General features: G+C 52.2%; 1 protein-coding gene and 1 long non-coding RNA gene across 9 annotated transcripts in view; one reads left to right on the top strand and one right to left on the bottom strand.

The window, feature by feature from the left end:
- Window positions 1-19,897, top strand: part of TOM1 (target of myb1 membrane trafficking protein) — a 46,882-nt gene that overhangs the window by 4,825 nt on the left and 22,160 nt on the right. For 6 of the 8 annotated variants that reach the window (XM_032269720.1, XM_032269722.1, XM_032269721.1 and 3 more), the window contains exons 2-6: window positions 11,659-11,743; window positions 14,698-14,776; window positions 15,776-15,925; window positions 16,244-16,378; window positions 16,516-16,662. In XM_032269720.1, coding sequence (XP_032125611.1) covers window positions 11,659-11,743; window positions 14,698-14,776; window positions 15,776-15,925; window positions 16,244-16,378; window positions 16,516-16,662 — 596 coding nt within the window. Of the gene's footprint in view, window positions 1-8,130; window positions 8,295-11,658; window positions 11,744-14,697; window positions 14,777-15,775; window positions 15,926-16,243; window positions 16,379-16,515; window positions 16,663-19,897 lie in introns of all 8 variants that reach the window. The other 2 variants (XM_032269726.1, XM_032269727.1) reach the window with 2 other exon arrangements.
- The window catches only part of LOC116543823, a 126,463-nt gene continuing 112,296 nt past the window's right edge, over window positions 5,731-19,897 (bottom strand). The window contains exon 3 of the long non-coding RNA XR_004265719.1: window positions 5,731-5,795. This is a non-coding gene — a long non-coding RNA (uncharacterized LOC116543823). The remainder of the gene's footprint in view (window positions 5,796-19,897) is intronic.

The following is a 19,897-nucleotide window of genomic DNA, read 5'->3' as shown; positions in this document are numbered from 1 at the left end:
GGGACTACAGGTGTGTGCCACCACGCCCGGTTAATTTTTTGTATTTTTAGTAGAGACGGGGTTTCACCATGTTAGCCAGGATGGTCTTAATCTCCTGACCTCATGATCTACCCACCTCGGCCTCCCAAAGTGCTGGGATTACAGGCATGAGCCACCGTGCCCCACCCCTGGCTGTTTTATAAACAGATGTCAAGAATCCCATTTTTTATTTCTGGCTATCAGCTCACCCCTCAGTCCCTGGAGTCCAAATCCTAGCTGATTGCTGAGAGCAAATTGCAAACAACAGAGGTGATAAATATGGGCAGTCCCTGGGGCGAGCCTCCATGGTTAGGGTGGTGGGAGCTGGATGTGAGGGGAGAAGAGCCCAGAGCCTAGAGACTCAGCCCTGGAGGGGAAAGTGAGAGTCAGTGCTGTCTTTGAATCCACAAAAGCCAAGCCAGGGGAGCCACAAGAAGGAATCACAGAAGACGCTGGAAAGTGGACACGTAAGTGATATTGAGGAGACACCAGGCTGAGAGGCAGGACACCTGGTTCCAGCTCTGCTTCTGCTCCTATGTCCCAGTCCCTCTCCATTGCCCGTCACCCCTATCAGCAGCACAGAGGTGCCACCATTCTCCCTCTGCTTCCCAGAGGATTGGTGAGGAGCAACAGAGGGGATATATAGGGACAGAGAAGGGTTAATACCAGAGGGAATCATCCAATCAACCGATGGCTGTTGAGGAGAACTGACTGTGCAAGGCTCCAAGGACAGAGTGCGTCGTTACAGGAATAAGCAGTTCGGTTTCCGTGTCAGTCGCTGTCCCTAGAGACTTGCAAAGATGGAACTGTCTGCCTTGCCTGGTAGTGAGCTCTCCACCATGGGAGCTGTGAAGGCAGAAGCTGGGGTGGGGAGGGCAACTGTAAAGAGCATTCCTGCGTTGGTCAGCAGAGCGGCCTAGACCAGGGTCAGTGAGCTTTTTCTATAGAGGGCCAGATAGTAAATACTTGTGGTTTGTGAGCCAGGTGGTCTCTGCCGCAGTTACCCAGCTCTGCCATTATAGCACAAAGCAGCCAGAGACCACAGGTGAATGATTGAGAGTGACTGCGCTCCAACACAGCTATGGTCAGTGAAACTTGAATTTCATGTAATTTTCACATACCGTGAAATCTTCTTCTTCTTCAGCGTTTCTTCCCACTATTTAAAAATATACAGACCATCTGTAGCTTGAGGACCATACAAAAACAGGCTGAATATGGCATGTGGGTTCATAGTTTGCTGACTTCTGAATCAGAGCAGCTGGCCAGAGGCAGAATGATGGAGCACAGTGTCCCTCAAAGTGGGTACCCGAGCACCCACACTGGGGATGCTTGAGGGTACTTATCCCAGTAGCATGCCTGCAGGAGCCCTGATATCTTGAAGCTTCTCTTTCCTGATCCTTAAGTACAAGAGCCACATCAGAGCCCCAAGTTTCTGTCTTGAGGTTGACAGAGCTTTGTCTAGAAAAGGCTTTGTATCAGCTGTACACATATTAGTAGGGCCCAGGGTGAGCTTGAGTCAGACTGAATGGTCTGAGTCCTGGTTCGTTCTTCACCAGCTTTGTTACCTGGAGCAAGTTACTTAACCTCTCTGTTCTTCAGTTTCCTCATCTGTACAATGAGGATAATAATAGCACCTGTCAGATGGGGCTGTTGTGTTGTAAAGCACTTCCTGCCAGGCAGGGAGTGTCTGTAATTGCTAGCTGTTGTGATTCTTCACTGTTGTTATCATTCCTGGGACCCAGTCTAAGTAAGTAGCCAAGCCAAGTGCCAGCCCAAGATTCTGACTCCAGTGCAGCCTTTGTGATGGTCTTTGTGTCCCTGGCAAATGAGCAGTCACTGGCTGCGTGGCAGCCACATTCCCAGACAGGTCAGGTTTCAGGCTGTGGGGAGGAGCAGATTCTCACTTGGAAATTAAGGCCTTGGCCTGCCCCTGTGGATAGAACTGGTGAATAGGTTTTGTTCCCTTAGTGAGCTCAAAGAAATAAGAGTAAGTTTCCAGACCTCCACCCTCTGGTTTAAAAAAAATAAAACCCTCAGTAAACCCTCAGTGTCTCCTAATTAGCCTGGGGCTATCCCCCCAGGAGAAGCAGGGGGATTCAGGACAGGTTAACTCTTTACTCCCTTACTAAGGAGATCTGGAGGGCCAGCTGTGGTGGCTTATGCCTATAATCCCAGCACTTTGGGATGCCAAGACAGGCAGATCATGAGGTCAGCAGATTGAGGCCATCCTGGCTAACACGGTGAAACCTGTCTTTACCAAAAACATACAAAAAATTAGTCAGACATGGTGGCCCGCACCTGCAATCCCAGCTACTCGGGAGGCTGAGTCAGGAGAATCACTTGAACCTAGAAGGCAGAGGTTGCAGTGAGCCACAATCTCACCACCAAGATCGCCTGGGTGACAGAGCAAGACTCTATCTGACAAAAAAAGAAAAAACACCTAAGGAGATCTTGATCGAGGCCAGTGTCCTCCAAGCTCCTGTCCTTCACATAGCTGCTTTGTGATTTGTGGGTACTCCTCCCCACCTTCATTATGATTTTCAGAGGCTTTTCTTTTCATTGGCTTATCTGTTAAAATTCGACCTCATCCTATGTGATTATATCCATGTAATCATGGCTTTGATGTTCATGTTTTTTGTCCTGTCCTGCGTATGTCTCTCTAAAAATGTCTTTAAGTTTCCCCATGAGCCCACCTGGCGTGATCTGAGGTAGCTTATTTTGATCTCTGGGACGTAAGCAGCCTGAAATAGGGTCACAGCTTAGTCTCCGCATCAGAAGAGCTGGGTTCAGGTGCCAGCTCCGCCCCTTCCTGGCTGTGTCCCTCAGGTCTCTACCTCAAGGGACATGGGAAGCTTGGAAGTTGACAGAGCACTGCAAAGTGCAGTGAGAACCACTGCGCAAGACCTGAGGAGGGGCACTGGGCCTCGCTCCTGCTGGGGAAGGTTACGAAGGGAAGGATGAGCCAGGGGAGGAGGGAGGGGGAGAGAAGAACCAGCCAGACCGCAGGGGCTGAGACAGACTGAGAATTTAGGGACAGACAGAGGTGTCTGCTGTTTGAACTTGTTTGTGTTGGTGCAGTATAAACCCTGTAGTGGTTAACTTTACGTGTCAACTTGGCTAGACCAGAGGAGACACATATTTGGTCAGATATTACTTTAGATGTTTCTGTGAACGTATGTCTTACATGAGATTAACATTTAAATCACTAGACCAGCGTAAAGCGCATTGCCCTTCATAGCGTGGGTGGGCCTCATCCAATCAGTTGAAGGCCTGAATAGAAAAAGACTGACCTCCCCAGAGCAAGAGGGTATTTGGCCAGCAGACTGCCCCTGCCCGTGCACTCAGACGGCATCTATTCCCTGGATCTCCAGCCCGCTGGCTTGGCCTACAGATCTTCAACTGGCTAAGCCTTCACAATTGCACAAGCCAATTCCTTAAGCGCTCCCTCCCTGTCTCTCTCTCTCTCTCTCTCTCTCTCTCTCTCTCTCTCTCGTGTGTGTGTGTGTGTGTGTGTGCATGCATGTGTCTTTTTCTTTCTGCAGGTTCCTTTTCTCTAGAGAACCCTGACTAACACAAACCCCGCTCCGCCCCTGACCACCCAGATTGTCAGCAACGCCTTTTACACTCCCAAGTGGGGAATGAAAATAAATGCCATCTGTACCTCGGCCAGCCACTTCAAGCCTCTGCCTTCGCAGCCTCGCTCCCTCTTACCTGGGGAGTTTTAGGAAACCTTTCTTCATCCCACTAACATTTCCCTTTGTTAGGAACTATAGTTAGTTGCATCGACTTTACGATTGTGGGTTGCGGAAGCAATACCCTCTACAAGGTATTTTAGGGTTTCTCTTGTGGTTTGTGGTTAAAAAAATAGCAAGGGACAGGCAGCCAAGGTTTTGAGGAAGGGTGGCTCGGGAAATTAGGAGACGGATGGAACTTTCCACGCTGGGTCTGGAAAGAGTTATTCATTTGGAAAATAGGCCTCAAGACTAGTTGCTCGCTGAAAAAAAAAAAAAGGCTTCTGCATATTTGTGATTTTAAAATCTCTTATGGAGGTGCTTAAAATTTTTACTCGTTTTGTACTTGATATGCTTGTAGAGAATAACATTTATTTTGGCGCTTGACATGTATACTCTCCTCCTCACACGTCCCTGGAAGGTGAGTGCTTTGGTCATCTGTATTCTGTAAAGGAGGAACTGAGGCACAGAGAGGCTGAGGAGTCACCCAGGGTCTCACAGTGGTAGGTGCTGGAGAGTCTGGGCAGGATTTGTCTGTGTCTGCATCTCATCCTCCCAACTGTTTCATCTCACTGATTCCCCTGAGAACTGAACGAGGCCAGGCGCAGTGGCTCACGCCTGCAAACCCAACACTTTGAGAGGCCAAGGCAGGCGGATCACCTGAGGTCAGTTGTTCGAAACCAGCCTGGCCAACACGGTGAAATCCCATCTCTACTAAACATACAAATAGCTGGGCGTGGTGGTGGACGCCTGTAATCCTAGCTACTCTGGAGGCTGAGTCAGGAGAATCACTTGAACCGGTGAGGCAGAGGTTACAGTGAGCCGAGATCGCACCACTATACCCCAGCCTGGACGACAGAGCAAGACTCCGTCTCAAAACAACAGCAGCAACAAAAAAAGAACCAAAAGAGACCTGCTGGGTTTCCCTTTGAGTGAAAACATCGTGTCCACCTAGAATGAACTTGTTCGGCGATGGCTCCTTCTATATTTCTGCCTAACCTTCTTTACCATGTCGGTTTCATCCGCATGCTTGTGTTGTCATGGTAGGAAGCACAGGTGAAGTCACCAGCTGCCGGTGTGTCTGTTATCAAGAAAACGAAATCTTCCCCAGGAGCCCCCCAAGAGACTTCCACTTATGTCTCAGTGGCCAGAAGTCACAGGGCCACATCTAGCTGCAAGGGGGCCTGGAAAAGCTAAACGCTGTGAGCTGGGGGACTGCCTTTCACAACTGTTAGAGTCAGCTCCATGTGGTGGGGTGAATAAAGGTTTCATGTAGTCACTGGGTGCAGTAATAGAAATACAGGGAGTGTGGGGTGTGTGGAGTGTGGGTTCCCACACTGCATGTCCAGATGGACAGCATAGCCGGCCTTTGTCCAGAGGGTCGGTCAGAATAGTAAAGGCTTTGGAGATCATGTCCAAAGCGGAGTGGTCACAGGTCCTGAGGATGTTGGTTGGAGGACAGATTAAGGAGGGACACGGTACTTTTTAAAAGTATTCAAAGGGCTGGAAGTTAGAAGAAAAATTAGGATTTCCACACAATCACACAATAGCTACTGAGGGATCAATGAGAGCCGAAGGGTGGAGGTATTTCACTTCATTTACAATGTTATAAAGGTTTATTGTGTCATTCATTCAGTCATCAGCAAACAGGTACTGCAGGTTTCTCATCGGCCAGGTCCCATCTGCGGTAGACAGCTGGACCATTCCTGAGATAGCTATAACCCCCACCCTCAAGGATCTCACAGCCTCCTGGGAGAGAGAGATGAAGAAACAAAGAAATCTCACACAGAGTTATTTTAATCACTCCACTAAGCAGTGCTTAGAGTTGTGGTCCGTGGAAAATGCTATTGGCCTTGGCTGGAAGGAATGGGCCCTGCGGGGGCTGTCAGGGCAGACCACCAGGAGACCTGACCTTTGAGCTGGGCTTAGAAGCATGAGTTGAGGTGGGGAGGAGTACATTTCACATCCTGGAAGAATGTGCAGGCTGGGCGCGGTGGCTTATGCCTTTAATCCCAGCACTTTGGGAGGCCGAGGCGGGCGGATCACCTGAGGTTGGGAGTTTGAGACCAGCCTGATCAATGTAGAGAAACCCCGTCTCTACTAAAAATACAAAAACTTAGCCAGGCATGGTGGCGGGCGCCTGTAATCCCAGCTACTCGGGAGGCTGAGGCAGGAGAATCGCTTGAACCCGGGGGCAGAGGTTGCAGCAGCCCAGGCAACAGTGCGAGACTCCAGCTCAAAAAAAAAAATAAAAAAGAAGATGAAGGGAATTCAGCCAACTCCTGCCTCCACTTCATCAGCACGCCCGGCACTGTCGCAGCTCCTGGTCTTCCCCCCGCCACTGCCGTGGAAACTTGACCTTTTGTAATTGTCAGTCGTGACCTCCCACTGGACTGACTGTAAATCGCCCCTGGGGCAGGACCTTGCTGGATTTGCTCACTCACCTCTCCCTGCAGCCTGGATGACAAGCATGGAGAATGTGTGAGAAGCACGTAGTGCACTGGTTACGAATTTGGACTTGAGAGCCCGACCCCTCTGGCTTTGAATCTCCTCTGCCTCTCACAAACCGTGTGACCGCACGCAAGTTGCTGACGTCTCCATGCCTCTCCATTTATTCTTCCTCTATCTTAAAGGTTGTGGTGAGGGGTGACTGAGGGTGTGACGTGCTTTATTAGTCCCATGCCTGGTGCATGCTGACTGCCAGATGAGCACGTGAACTGGATGAGCCTGACTGACTGAGGAATGGCGTTGCAGACGGGAGCTCAGAGGTGTGAGAGGACAGGCCACATACAGGGAGGGGGTACAGCTGCCTGGCTGATGCCAGTCCCTGGAGAGTTCAAGCTTTTGGTCCTCAGGCAGTGGGGGTGATGGACAGCGTTTAAACAGAGGAAGTCATGCTTGAAATTATGTTTGAGTAGAGTGTGGAGGTGACAGCCCAGGCCTGGGAGGTGGCAGCCTGAGCCAGAGCTGTCTCAGTGATCATGAGACTGTTGGAATGTGCAGGGTGACAGCGAGACAGCTCCACGCTGCTTCCCAGAAGGCTGGCATCGAAAGGGGTAGTACCAGCTGGACACAGTGGCTCACACCTATAACCCCAGCACTTTGTCAGGCCGAGGTGGGTGGATCACCTGAAGTCAGGAATTTGAGACCAGCCTGGCCAACATGGTGAAACCTCATCTCTACTAAAAATACAAAATTAGCCAGGTGTGGTAGCAGGTGCCTGTAATCCCAGCTACTCGGGAGGCTGAGGCAGGAGAATTGCTTCAACCCTGGAGGCAGAGGTTGCAGTGAGCCAAGATCATGCCACTACCCTCCAGCCTGGGTGACAGAGTGAGACTGTTGAAAAAGAGAGAGAGAGAGAGAGAAGAGGAGGGGAGGGGAGAGGGAAGGGAGACACAGGGGAGAGGGAGGGGAGGAAGAAAGGAAGGGGTGGTACCATACCATGGCCCCCATCTCTGATGCTGCCCGTGGTGCGGTGTGTCTTTGGTGACTACTCATTCTTTCTCTTGGCTGAAGTCACAGTCATCGCAGCTTGGTTACTCATTACTAACCTTTCCTGATGTCAGACTGACATTGTCTGGCTGCAAGGTCACAGCACCCTGTGAGGCAGGCAGTCTCATCCTGATTTTACAGGTGCAAAAACAGAGACTCAGAGCGGCTGAATCTTTGCCCGCAGTCTCTGAGTTAGCTGAGGCCAGTCTCGTCCCACTCCATCCTGATCTCCATGAGGGGAACGTGGGTCTTGCCATCGTGCCAGGAAGATTATCTGGAGCCCTCCAGGGAGGCGGTATCTGCACCAGGCCCAACAGGGAGAGGACAAACTGCTGTACAGACGCACAGGTGCCCAGAGATCCGAAGCCACAGGCTTGCCAGCGTAGACAGCCGCCAAGCCGCCTGATGACAGGTGGAGGATTGCAGGGCCGGCTCTGTCAGGAGCTGGAAGATGAGAGCAGCTGCTACCCAGAGGCCTGTGAAGGTTACTGCCAACAGCTCAGAGGTCAGGGAGTCAGTTGTCATTCTCTTGGTAACTGGTAACCACTGCCGGTGTTTTTATTCTGCCTTCTTAAAATAGCAAGCTGAGTTACTTCTATGGTTAAGAACAAAAACAAAGCAAATATTGCCAGATTCCTGTGGGTTTAAAATTCTGCCCTGATGGAATATGCCTACTCTGTGGGCATCTGAAGGAAATCCATGACTGTCCCCAGTCCTGCAGTCCACGCCTGGACCTGGAGGAACCTGGAGGAGCCCAGAAGGGGTTGCCAAGCCATGGTCAGGACAGATGTGTCCCACGGCCTCCCAACAGCTCTCTCGAACTGGAATCGCTCAGATCAGTCTTGTCCTGATTTCATCTCCTCCTCTTCCTCTCCCTTCTCCTGTTTAGGCCACATGTCCCCTCCCACCCTGCAGAAAACCTCCATCTTCTGATTGGCTCTGCCCACTGATGCCCGCTGCCACTCAGGGCTAAGCAGCTTGGCCGCTGCTTGGGTCACATCAGGCTCCTGCATGGGAAGGGGGGCGGTCCTTCTGCACCCACCTGATTCCCAGGTGTGGGATTTCTCTTATTATCAATGTCCCCGCTGCCCTTTAAAAGCTACTGACTTGCCTTTCCAAAACAACCACAGCCTCTCCTGAAACACTGATGTTCACTCCTCCGGGAGATGAGAGGTGCCCTTCGTTTTCAGGGAATACTGGGGACAGAAGGGGATCTGATGGGGGAACCACTGAGAACCCTGCCAATGGAGCTCAGGGAGGAGAGGGCCGACTGCCTGCGTGGTCGGGAAGGACACCTCTGGGAAAGCAGAGCTCCCTGCCCCCGCTGAGAGAAGCCTCAGGCACCTGCACCACAGCGTCAGCGGCTGCTCCGCCCTTTCCTCTGTGTGCTCTTTGGTTGCTGACCTCTCTGTGCCTCAGTTTCCTCGTGAGATGAGGGCATAATGCACACCTTACAGAGTGTGAAAACTAAATCTCATTCTTCCTGTGAACAGCTAATGCTGCATGATAGTCTATGGCATATAACTTGGGAAGTTAAAATGTTATTGTGGGAGGGCATGAGGCCTGGCCACAGACCAGGGAGACGCAGAAGGATTTGGTCAGGAAAGACACTGCCATTTTCAGGTTTCAGAGAGTTCCCTCTTTTCCGCGTGGAGAATGGGTGGGAGGCGGGAGGCAGGAGGAGCGAAGAAGCTGAGGCGGTGGTCCAGGGGGAGGATGATGGCCAGGCTGGGGCAGGGGCGGTGGCAGAGAGGATGGCAAGAAGGGGACGGTGTGATGGAGGGAGATTTGGGAGCTGACTTTGCAGGACTTCGTGGCCTTTAGATGTGGGCGGGGAGAGAAATGACACTAATCCTCTGGCCTGTGTGACTGGGGCTTGCTGAGAGGTGACCTGTGGTGAAGGAGCAGGTTCTGTAGGTTAACACTGACTGACTGGACTCACCCCTGCCCCAAAACCCTCCAAAGCAGGGCATGGCCCTCTGCCCAGAGGGTCGCTTGTTCAGCCTGCTTTGTTCTTCCCAGGTGGCTCTGTGAGTGTGGAACCCCCAAGGGCGGGGGTGTGGTACAAAGAAGCCACCACACTCAATAAACCTTGGCAGAATGGATGACCCTGCCTTTCAGCCCTGTCACGGGAGCCCTCCTCCACCCCTCCAGGCTGATCTGGGGGTAAAGCAGCCATCCTCTGCCTCGGTCACCTGGCATGTGTCCTGTGCCACCTTGGCATCCGTCTGGCTCAGGACCTTAGGGTGGAACTCAGGTTGGGCCAGTTGCAAAGCCAAGGTCTCAGAGACACAGTCTTAGAGCTGGTTGGGCCAGCCTGGCTAGAAGAGGGCCCTGTCCAGCCCCACAGAGACTGCCCTCCTCCTGCCTCCAGCAGACTGGGTTTAGCATGCGCTTTAGCGTCTTTCGGGTACCCTAAGGCGGGGACCACGCCCATCATGTCCACCATGGTATCCCAGTGCCTGGAATCGGCCCGGCTTACAAATAGCTGTGTAGCAAGTGAGGCGTCGCCCGCCCTCCCTGAGCCTCAGCTGTTTCCTGGGCACAGCCATGAGGAGAGAGCCTGCCTTGCAGGACAGCGTGACATCACGTGGAATAACAAGCTCTGCATGCTGACTCTGTCTCACATTCCCGATAGGTAATAGACACCTGGCAGCACTGTACCCAAGTGCCAGGACCACCAGCCGGCAGGTGTGCCAAGGCTGGCAGGACAGCTGCGGAGGCCAGCAAGTGTATGCATACTCCACATTGGACACACGCAGGAGAGGGGGACTTGGGTAGTGCCCTGCATCAAAACAGGATCTCACCCTTAAAATGCTCAGCACGGCCTGTCTTATCACACAGTCCTCCATGGAGTCACAGTATAGACCAGCCAGAGCGATGTGCGTAATAAAACGTTGTCTGCAAGAAACAGGGCACACCATTGCCTATGTGCACGTGGTTGAACCGGTCTGCGTGAGAATGGCATCTAGGAAGACGCAGAGAACAAAAAACAGGTCACGTGTTTAAGAGGATGGCCAGTGCTTTTCTTTCCTGAAGACGGTTTATGAAGGTGCTGGCATTGCCAGCCTCGTGTTCATCATTCATGTAACACCAGTCGGTGCCTCCCGCATGACAGTTCACAAAAGGCTGCCAGCCCAGTACCTGCCACCCAGCAGACCTGCAGCCAGTGGTCCCCGCCATGAACCTGGCTTCAAGAACTCTGCAGCTGACCCCTGGCCTGGAAATCTTCCCTTAGGAACTGCCACCAACTGAAAATTTTGCGGAACTGAATGGAGGTGGTGGTGGTTGTGTTTAGTATTACGAATATACCAACTGCCACTGAATTATACGTGGTAAAATGGCTTTATTTTATGTGACTTTCATGTCAACTTTTTTAAAAAAGGAACACCACCACTTACAGGCCAGGCACAGTGACTCACGCCTATAATCTCAGCACTTTGGGAGGCCGAGGTGGGTGGATCACAAGGTCAGGAGATCGAGACCGTTCTGGCTAATATGGTAAAACTCCATCTCTACTAAAAATACAAAAAATTAGCCGGGCATGGTGGCATGCACCTGTAGTCCCAGCTGTTCTGGAGGCTGAGGCAGGAGAATCGTTGGAACCCAGGAAGCGGAAGTTGCAGTGAGCCGAGATCATGCCACTGCACTCCAGCCTGAGCAACAGAGCGAGACTCCGTCTCCAAAAAAAAAAAAAACCACCAGCACTTACTATTTATTTTGGGCTAGTACCATGCTGATACCTTGCATGAATCGTCACCTCTTCTTGGGGCAGTTCTGCGGAGTGGCTTGGGCTTGGTCCCTTCTGTGGGTGCCTCAGAAGGGCACAGGAGGGCAAGGCCACCTATTGGTAATCGGAGTCCTTGCTTCCTAAGTAAAGAAGGTCCCTGTGAGATTCTAGAGGAAACTGATTACAGGGGATGCCTCTAGGAAGAGGGGCTGGGACAGGGACAGAGATAGATTTACCTAACTCCATTGTACACCACTTGAGAACTTTTATATGTTGAACCAATGAATAGTTACCAACTCAAAAAATAATTCTAAAGTCAAGGGAGGACATCTTATCTGCAAAAATGAAGCAGAGCACTGTCTCCATATTGTCATGTCAGAAACAAGCACACAGAGGCTGCCTAGATTCCCCTCTGGCGCTTCCCCTTGCTATACTCAGAGCAACGGTTTCCTCATCTGTTGAAGGACAGAGGTGCTCCCAGCCTCAGTGGCTACAAGAATCTAATGACAATGGGCCTGTGTGTGTCAAGCAGTCTCACGCAGGGCCAGGCCCTGTGCCCGGGAAGCGTCTGTCATCTTCCTCTTGCCCGTCTCTTCCAGCCCTGCACCCCCCTCCCCACCCACCCACGGTTTGAGTTAACCCATTCAGGACCCCCACATGACTTTATGACTCATGATTTCTTCTCAGAGAAAGCCACAGATGGCTCCCTGCAGAGCGAGGACTGGGCCCTCAACATGGAGATCTGCGACATCATCAACGAGACAGAGGAAGGGTAAGGGCCCCCCAAGGAGAGGTTGTGGGGCACAGGTAGAGATGGCCATCCACCATGCAGGCAGTGGCTGCCAGGAACCTGCCAGTATCTTCCTCAGCCCCGCTCCCTGGTCTTGCCAAGGACTCACGAGAGAGGATGGCGGAAGGTGGGCAGCGGTTAGGAGAGAGAAAGCAGGAGGCAGAAAACCTCAACAAGCTTCTAGACAGGCCTGGGAGCTTCCTGGACATGGCAGCTGCAAATCACTGCAGTATCCTTGGGGACAGCAAGCCCCATGTCCCTTGTAACCATGGGAGGAACAGGCTCAGCGTCATTCAAGTGCATTGCTGTTTATTTGGGCACCTTGCATACTTCAGGCACCATAGGAGGCACGAGGGACCCAGCAGTGATCAAAGGCTGGTGTGACCCTAAATCTTACCAAGTGTGGCACTTAAACGTAGTCTCATTACTAAAGTGTCTCCCTCATTGGGTTGTGGCCTCCTTGTCATATGCTTTGTGCTCCTAGCAGAGTGCTGGACACCATGGGCCCACAGCAGTGGCAAGGCCAGAACTTCCGATTCCCAGAGCTTCCCTCTAGGGAGGGAAGGTGTCCAACAAGGACGCTGTCCCTGCCCTCTAGGAGGCTGCTTCTCTCCCAGGGTGGGCCCCACCCCCCAGGTCAATGACGCATGGCAGAACATACCAGGGAATGATTCTGATTCCCTGTTCTCTAGGCCACCGTAGAAGTGGAAACAAGTCCCTATAAAGCACTGAAGTAGCCCATGGGTCAGCGGCCAAGCCAAGAGCAGGAGCCAGGGAAGGGAGAGGGGCTGCCCAGGGAGGCAAGGGTTGGAAACTGCTCTCAGGCTTCTGGGCCAGGACTCCCCTTGGTCGGCCATAATCCCTTTCCCCACCATGTCCCTTCCACTGCAGGCGTGACCGTCTCCACAGCTCCAGCCCTCAGGCAAACTCGTCCCTAGAAAGCCTTGCCTCTGCCTTCACTGCTGCTGAGAATTGGTGCCACGGCTCCAGGCTGTCCTGCCTTAGTCCTGCATGGCGTCAGCACTGACAGGCAGGCAGACAGCAAAATGGGCCCCAGGGGCCACTGGCCAGGCTGGGAAATGTTACTCACGCTTCGGCAGCAGGCTGGGCTCTAGGAAGGGAAGCTGTCCAAAGAGAACACCATCCCTGCTCTCTAGCAGGCTTCTTCTCTCCCCAGGGCAGGCCCCCAGTTCAGTGTGGCAGGGCAGAACTGGCCGGGGAGACTGGAGGACCTAGGAGGGTGTCGTGGATGGGATGGATTTTAGCTGAGCTTCACCTCATGGACGTGGAGATCAGGGTGCAAGTGGGGCCCCTGTACAAAGGCTTTTAGACAAGAGCAGTTAGGGCAGCACTGAGGATGCCCGTATCGGGCCGAGGGTGGAGGGTGGTGGGAATCACAGAGGCGACAGGGAGCGCAGGCTGGCATCCGAGCTCAGAGCCTCCCACCACCATGACCCCTAGGCTCTTCAACCCTCCCTGACCTCCTGCACACTCACTGTGGCCTCCTCTTAGTTCCTCCAAGGTACCAAACTCCTCTGCACCTAACCTTGGTCCAGGCTCTGACCTTGACCTGAACTGCTCTGCCCCTACTCCCCCCGGCTGGTCCTTCCCATCTTTCAAGGCCCAACTACAGAACCACCTCCTTGGAGGTCTTTTCTGACCGCCCCCATCCTCACCCCTGCCCTTTTTCCGGGGCCTGCTTGTTCCCTGCTCTTCTTTGGGTTTCCCCACAATGTGAGGAGGAGGCAGGGCCATATGGTCTTGCTGCCACTGTATCGCTAGCACCTAACATGGTGCCACACACATATTAGGTGCTTATAAGACTACTATGGGCCAGACATGGTGATTCACACTGGTAGTCTCAGCATTTGGGGAGGCTGAGGCAGGAGGATCACTTGAGCCCAGGAGTCCTAGGCTGCAGTCAGCTGTGATTGCGCCACCGCACTCCACCCTGGGCAACAGAGTGAGACTCTGTCTCAGGAAAAAAAAAAAAAAAAAAACTTGAATGGAAGGATAGATGGACAGAGCCGCTGGCCGGGACGGGGCATTAGAACACTATGCTGGCTGGGCTTAGGGGCTCAGGGGCTCAGGGGCCCATGCCTACAATCCCAACACTTTGGGACGCCAAGGTAGGAGGATCATTTCAGCCCAGGAGTTCGAGACTAGCCTGTGCAACATAGCAAGACCCCATCTCTATTTTTTCTTTTTTTAATAAAAGTACTATGCCTCCAGGTTAGTTATTCTTAAACTTGAGCATGCATAAGAAACCCCTGGGGAGCATGAGAAGCATTCAGATTCAGAGGCCCCAGGCTTTGAGGATTTGGTTCATGTGGTCTAGGGTTGGGGCCCAGGGTTCTACGTTTTTTTAAGTATCTTTTTTTTTTTTTGGAGACAGGGTCTCCCTCTGTCGCCCAAGCTAGAGTACAGTGGCGCGGTCTCAGCTCACTGCAACCTCTGCCTTCCGGGTTCAAGCAATTCTCCCGCCCCAAGCAATTCTCCCGCCCCAACCTCCCGAGTAGCTGGGATTACAGACTTGTACCACCACACCCGGCTAATTGTTGTGTTTTTAGTAGGGACAGGGTTTCACCATGTTGGCCAGGCTGGTCTCGAACTCCTGGCCTCAAGTGATCCACCCACCTCTGCCTCCCAAAGTCCCGGGATTACAGGCGTGAGCCACTGCACCCAGCCAGGTTCTGCATTTTTAACAAAATACTCTAACCTTTTCTCAAAGTAACTGCTGCAGGAGGTCCAGGGGCCACAGGCTGTGGGTCCCTGCTAAGCAGTGGGCTAGGAAGACTCAGATGTGATCAGAACCTGGCTGGATACACAAAACAGATGGGTCACGGGGAGGATGGCCAAATCAGAGCTGTTCCAACTCTCCAGGGCCTCTGCTGTTGGTAAGGGGCTCTGTTCCTTCTTCTTATCCTCCTTCTTAGTCCCAAAGATGCCCTCCGAGCAGTGAAGAAGAGAATCGTGGGGAATAAGAACTTCCACGAGGTGATGCTGGCTCTCACCGTGAGTTCCCCATCTGTCTGTCCTATGGCAGGACCACAGTCCAGTGAAAGTCACCTCCCCTCAGACCCAGCAGGACTCCCAGCCCCGCCCCCTGGGGCTCCTCATTTGAGGCTGGAAAGGAAAGGTCCGTGGGCAAAGCACCATCCTGTCTACACTGCAGACAGATGCAAAATGGCGAAAGGCCATTTGGCAAGGTTCTCCCCAATCCCGCAGCATGAGAGCAGTTGCTTACATCACTCCAGAACCACTGGCAGGGAGAGCCTGGGCCAGTGGACCTGAGGGTGACATGGACGTCCACTAAACCCAGGCCTCCATGGGGTCCGGGATGCTGGTGGACTGAGTTGGGTGCTGCCCGGCACTTCGATGCTCTGGAAAATGAAGATAAAATAAATGCCATGGCTGAGAACAGCCTTGCCCACGCCACTGAACCAGTGTAGATCTCAGGACGGCCAGACACGCATGGGCCTCCTGGCTGGTGGCATGAGTTTGGCTGGGGAAGATAGAAACGCTGTCCCATCCTCCCCACAAGTGGCATTTCTATGCAGGGGAATTGGCTTAAGTGAAAAGCAAAGGCAATTCCTGCGACTCGGTGGGAAGCGGAGAGTGGGGGAGGGGAGTTCAGTGCATTTTCCGTGAGCTGCAGGCTTACCAGTTGATTGACAGCTCAGGTTCTCCTTGATTTCCTCTTGGAGAGCCCCTTCCCTCTAGACCATATCAGCTCAGAGACGGCATCAGGATTCCGTGTGCACTGACTCCAGTCAAGCAGGAAAATCCAGCCCGCACACCACCCCTCTGCCCACCCTAGGCCATTCCTTTCAATAAACAAGTCCCCAGACCTGGCATTGTCCCATTCTTCCACGTTCAGGGGTCTCACTCTAGGAAGTCCCATCTCCTCTGCTGGGCCTCCCCTCTGGGACACAGGAGGAGCCACAAGGGTGGGGGTCCTGGGCACTGCCCCTCCTCTGACCAGGTGCTGAACAGCACCTCTTGTTCCTCCAGGTCTTAGAAACCTGTGTCAAGAACTGCGGGCACCGCTTCCACGTGCTGGTGGCCAGCCAGGACTTCGTGGAGAGTGTGCTGGTGAGGACCATCCTGCCCAAAAACAACCCACCCACCATCGTGCATGACAAGGTGCTCAACCTCATCCAGGTGAGTGCCAGGACAGGGCAGGGCAGGGCCAGGAAGAGCTGGCAGCGCAGGAGCTTCCTGCCCAGCCGAGAGCTCGAGGCCATTGTATTTGCCCCAGGCTCCACTTCTCATGTCAGGGCGTCTCGGTTGTCTGCTGGTGGGATGCTCTCTGCCGGGAGGAAGCTTGCCAACTGCGTGCTTTGCTGTGGAGGGGGCAGGGCAGATGTCGTTAAAAAAAACAGGGAAAGAATGTCTCTTCTCTGTCTGGGTGCCAGGTGGGCGGGCTCACGGGGGAAGGTGAGCTGTGGTTACTGGCCGTGTCCCCTTGTCCCCTCCCAGTCCTGGGCCGACGCGTTCCGCAGCTCGCCCGATTTGACAGGTGTGGTCACCATCTATGAAGACCTACGGAGGAAAGGTCTGGAGTTCCCCATGACTGACCTGGACATGCTGTCACCTATCCACACGCCCCAGAGGGTGAGAGAATTGCCGCACTGGGAGCTAAGGGAAGGGAGGCAGGACTCATCCCCAGAGACATCCCCAGCCTGGCCCCTGACTTCCTGGGCTCTTGATGTTCCCAGGAGTCCTCACTGATCCTGTTTTCCTCCCTCTAGACCGTATTCAACTCAGAGACAGCATCAGGACAGGATTCTGTGGGCACTGACAGCAGCCAGCAGGAGGACTCTGGCCCGCACACTGCCCCTCTGTCCACCCCGGCCATACTTTCTGGCGACACACCCATAGCACCGACCCCAGAGCAGGTAAACAGGCCTGGGTTCAGAACCGTCAGGTCCAGACAAGTGGGCCACACACGTCAGGGAGGGCCCCTGTCAGCTGTGACCATTCACGCCTCCACTTCTTCCTCACAGCAGCCCACAGGGGGTGCATGATTCTTCCTGTTTGAGAGATGAGGCTCAGAGAGGTCCATTCACTTGCCCAGGGCACACAGCAATCACGTAGCTGGGATTCCAGCTCACATCTGTCTGACTCCTGGCAGGCACTGCCCTGTACCTTGGCCATTTGCCAACTCGTGTTTTCCCTCCGACAGCATGATGGAGAAGAGATGCCCTGTAGGCGGCCCCTTCAACCAGGGCAGCGCCACTTGTGTGGTTTCTTACATGCTCACAGCTTTCATTTGAGCCGGGCATGGTCACGTGCATCTGTGATCTCAGCTTCTCAAAGGTTCAGGCAGGAGGATGGCTTAAGCCAGGAGCTCAAGACCAGGCTGGGCAAAATAGAGAGACCTATTTTAATAAAAGGAAAAAAAAAAAAAAGAAGAAGAAGAAAAAGAAGTTTCATTTGAACAGAGGTTCTGCCTGAAAAGTTTTAAAACATCTGTGCAAAAAGTAAAAAAACGTGCCCATTGTACCATGCTGCTTCCTATGAAGTCTCAAGGTTTGAGGCTTTTTGGTTTGTTTGAGACAGTCTTGCTCTGTCACCCAGGCTGGAATGCAGTGGCACTCAGAGACAACATCAGGATAGGCTGATGCAAAATGTTTAGGCTGACTACAACCTCTGCCTCCCAGGTTCAAGCAATTCTCCTGCCTCAGCCTCCTGAGTAGCTGGGAATACAGGCATGAGCCACCACGACCAGCTAATTTGTTGTATTTTTAGTAGAGAGGAGGTTTCACCACGTTGGCCAGGCTGGTCTCGAACTCCTGAACTCAAGTGATCTTCGTCTCGGCCTACTAAAGCGCTGGGATTGCAGGCATGAGCCACCATGCCCAGCCAAGAAGGTTTGAGACTTAGCATGAGATTCTAGGGGGCAGGTTTTTCCAGAACCTGTGACAGGCTTTGGAGGATTACCCACCTCAGGGCAGGTGGCACCCTGACCAAGGCAGCCTGGGCATCTCTCTTCCTTCCTCCTGAGGCCGGAGGTGGGCCAATTTGCCCATTGGGCCATGAGCCACTTGTGGAGTGCCACGGTTGCTGTGTCTGCTAAGTGACGTCTACAGCCATGACCAGCTCGTAGAGCTTGGGGGCTTGTCATTCCGGATTTTTGGCTGCTGGGGTGGGGGCACCCACTTTAGAGGTGTTGTACACACCTCAGACTCATCACATCAGCAAAGCATCACGGCAGAGCTGCTGAGTGCTGGGGAGGAAGATGTGGATACGTGAGGGAAAGAAAAGTGAAGGCTAAATTTCCAAATAAGCGTCCTCACTGCCCACTTAATGTATCATTTGAACTCGTTCTGCCCCTAACCTATTTGAACAGAAACTTCCGTAATTTGTTATCTCATAGCAAGTTATGAAATCACCCCGCAGAGTTACAATATTACTAGAAAATGTTGCTAACTGGACCAAATTATTAAGGCATTTCCTGCTTGCCCCAAGAACACACTTGTCTCTAACCCTAATGTAACATCATTTACGTTTCTGTTACATTGGGAGTGGAGACCAGTCTGTTTAGAAATAACTCCAAGAACAGTTTTTTTTGTTTTATTTTCATGTTGAAAATCAGATTTGCCTCAGCCTGAGAGCGTGTTTATGTAAAATTAAATGAGCGCTGACGGCAAGCTGCACTTTTTTTTTTTCCTCAATGGGTTAAAGGTGTGTAAAAATTGTGAAAGCACTTTGTGGTGCAAAAAAATGGTCTCATTCAGTTATGATTTTAACCAATTGCCTGAAGTCTAGCATCTGTGTGGATTAAGACTCTAATTACTTCTAATGCAGGAAGCTGCTTGCTAAACAAAACTAAGTAGTCTTTGTTTAATTCAAGAGTCCCCTTTTGTCACTTGGGGCATGTTAAGACATCAGGCGTGCAGTGATGTTCCTCCCAGACTCCTCTGTAATTAAGTCCCATCTGATTCAGATACATGGGGTTTGTGAGCAGTGGTTTTTCCCCTCACTCATACCAAGAGTGTTCATTAAATAAGCCAAATAGATCAAACATTTTGCCGGTTTTGGAAGCTGTCAGTGAACCATGGTGGATATACTACTTGCCTCTATGCTCCATTTCTTCAGCTGTAAAAGCAGGGATATTGGTGCCTGCCTAGGGTAAAAATTAAGTTAGCAATATATGTTCAATGCGTGGCACTTATTAGTAGCTGCTATCACAGTCGTGAATGTATGTAGTGATACTCCGAAATCAATTCTAACTCAGCCACGTGATTCAGAATGTATCAGCATTTCTCAAAACGTAAAAGGGTTCTTCAGTCAAATAAACTTTGGAAGCTTTTATATTGATCTTTTCCCAGGCATTCCTGGTGTATATAAGGATGTTAAACACCCCCAGGGTCCCACAGCATGAGGCCCTTTTATCAATTGCCTTTCACAACCTGACCTCTTTGAGGAGACTGTAGCTTTATTGAAAATGTTTCCCCAACTTCTTGGATCCCTTTGACTATTGAAAACCTGCTCACATCCCTTGGAACAAGTGCTAAATCTGAGATTCATATTCAAGGTGGGGTGCAGGGCAAGGACTATCCTTAGATGAGCCTGGGACACCAAAACAGACGGAAGAGGACAAAATTGCAGTCCTCTAGGAAGAGAGAGGGCAGAATCCCTTCCTCTATGGGAAGAGAGAGAGGGGGCAGAATCCCAGTCCTCTAGGAAGAGAGAGGGCAGAATCCCTTCCTCTATGGGAAGAGAGAGAGGGGGTAGAATCCCGGTCCTCTAGGAGGAGAGAGGGCAGAATCCCTTCCTCTATGGGAAGAGAGAGAGGGGCAGAATTCCAATCCTCTAGGAGGAGAGAGGGCAGAATCCCTTCCCTCTATGGGAAGAGAGAGAAGGGGCAGAATTCCAGTCCTCTAGGAGGAGAGAGGGCAGAATTCCCGTCCCTCTATGGGAAGAGAGAGAGGGGGTAGAATCCCGGTCCTCTAGGAGGAGAGAGGGCAGAATCCCTTCCCTCTATGGGAAGAGAGAGAGGGGCAGAATTCCAATCCTCTAGGAGGAGAGAGGGCAGAATCCCTTCCCTCTATGGGAAGAGAGAGAGGGGGCAGAATTCCAGTCCTCTAGGAGGAGAGAGGGCAGAATTCCCGTCCCCTAGGAAGGGAG

This window comes from Sapajus apella, unplaced genomic scaffold (assembly GCF_009761245.1).
Source record: "Sapajus apella isolate SASKATOON/1434 unplaced genomic scaffold, GSC_monkey_1.0 scaffold197, whole genome shotgun sequence".
Taxonomy (NCBI): domain Eukaryota; kingdom Metazoa; phylum Chordata; class Mammalia; order Primates; family Cebidae; genus Sapajus; species Sapajus apella.
This window is presented reverse-complemented; position numbering and strand designations above follow the sequence as displayed.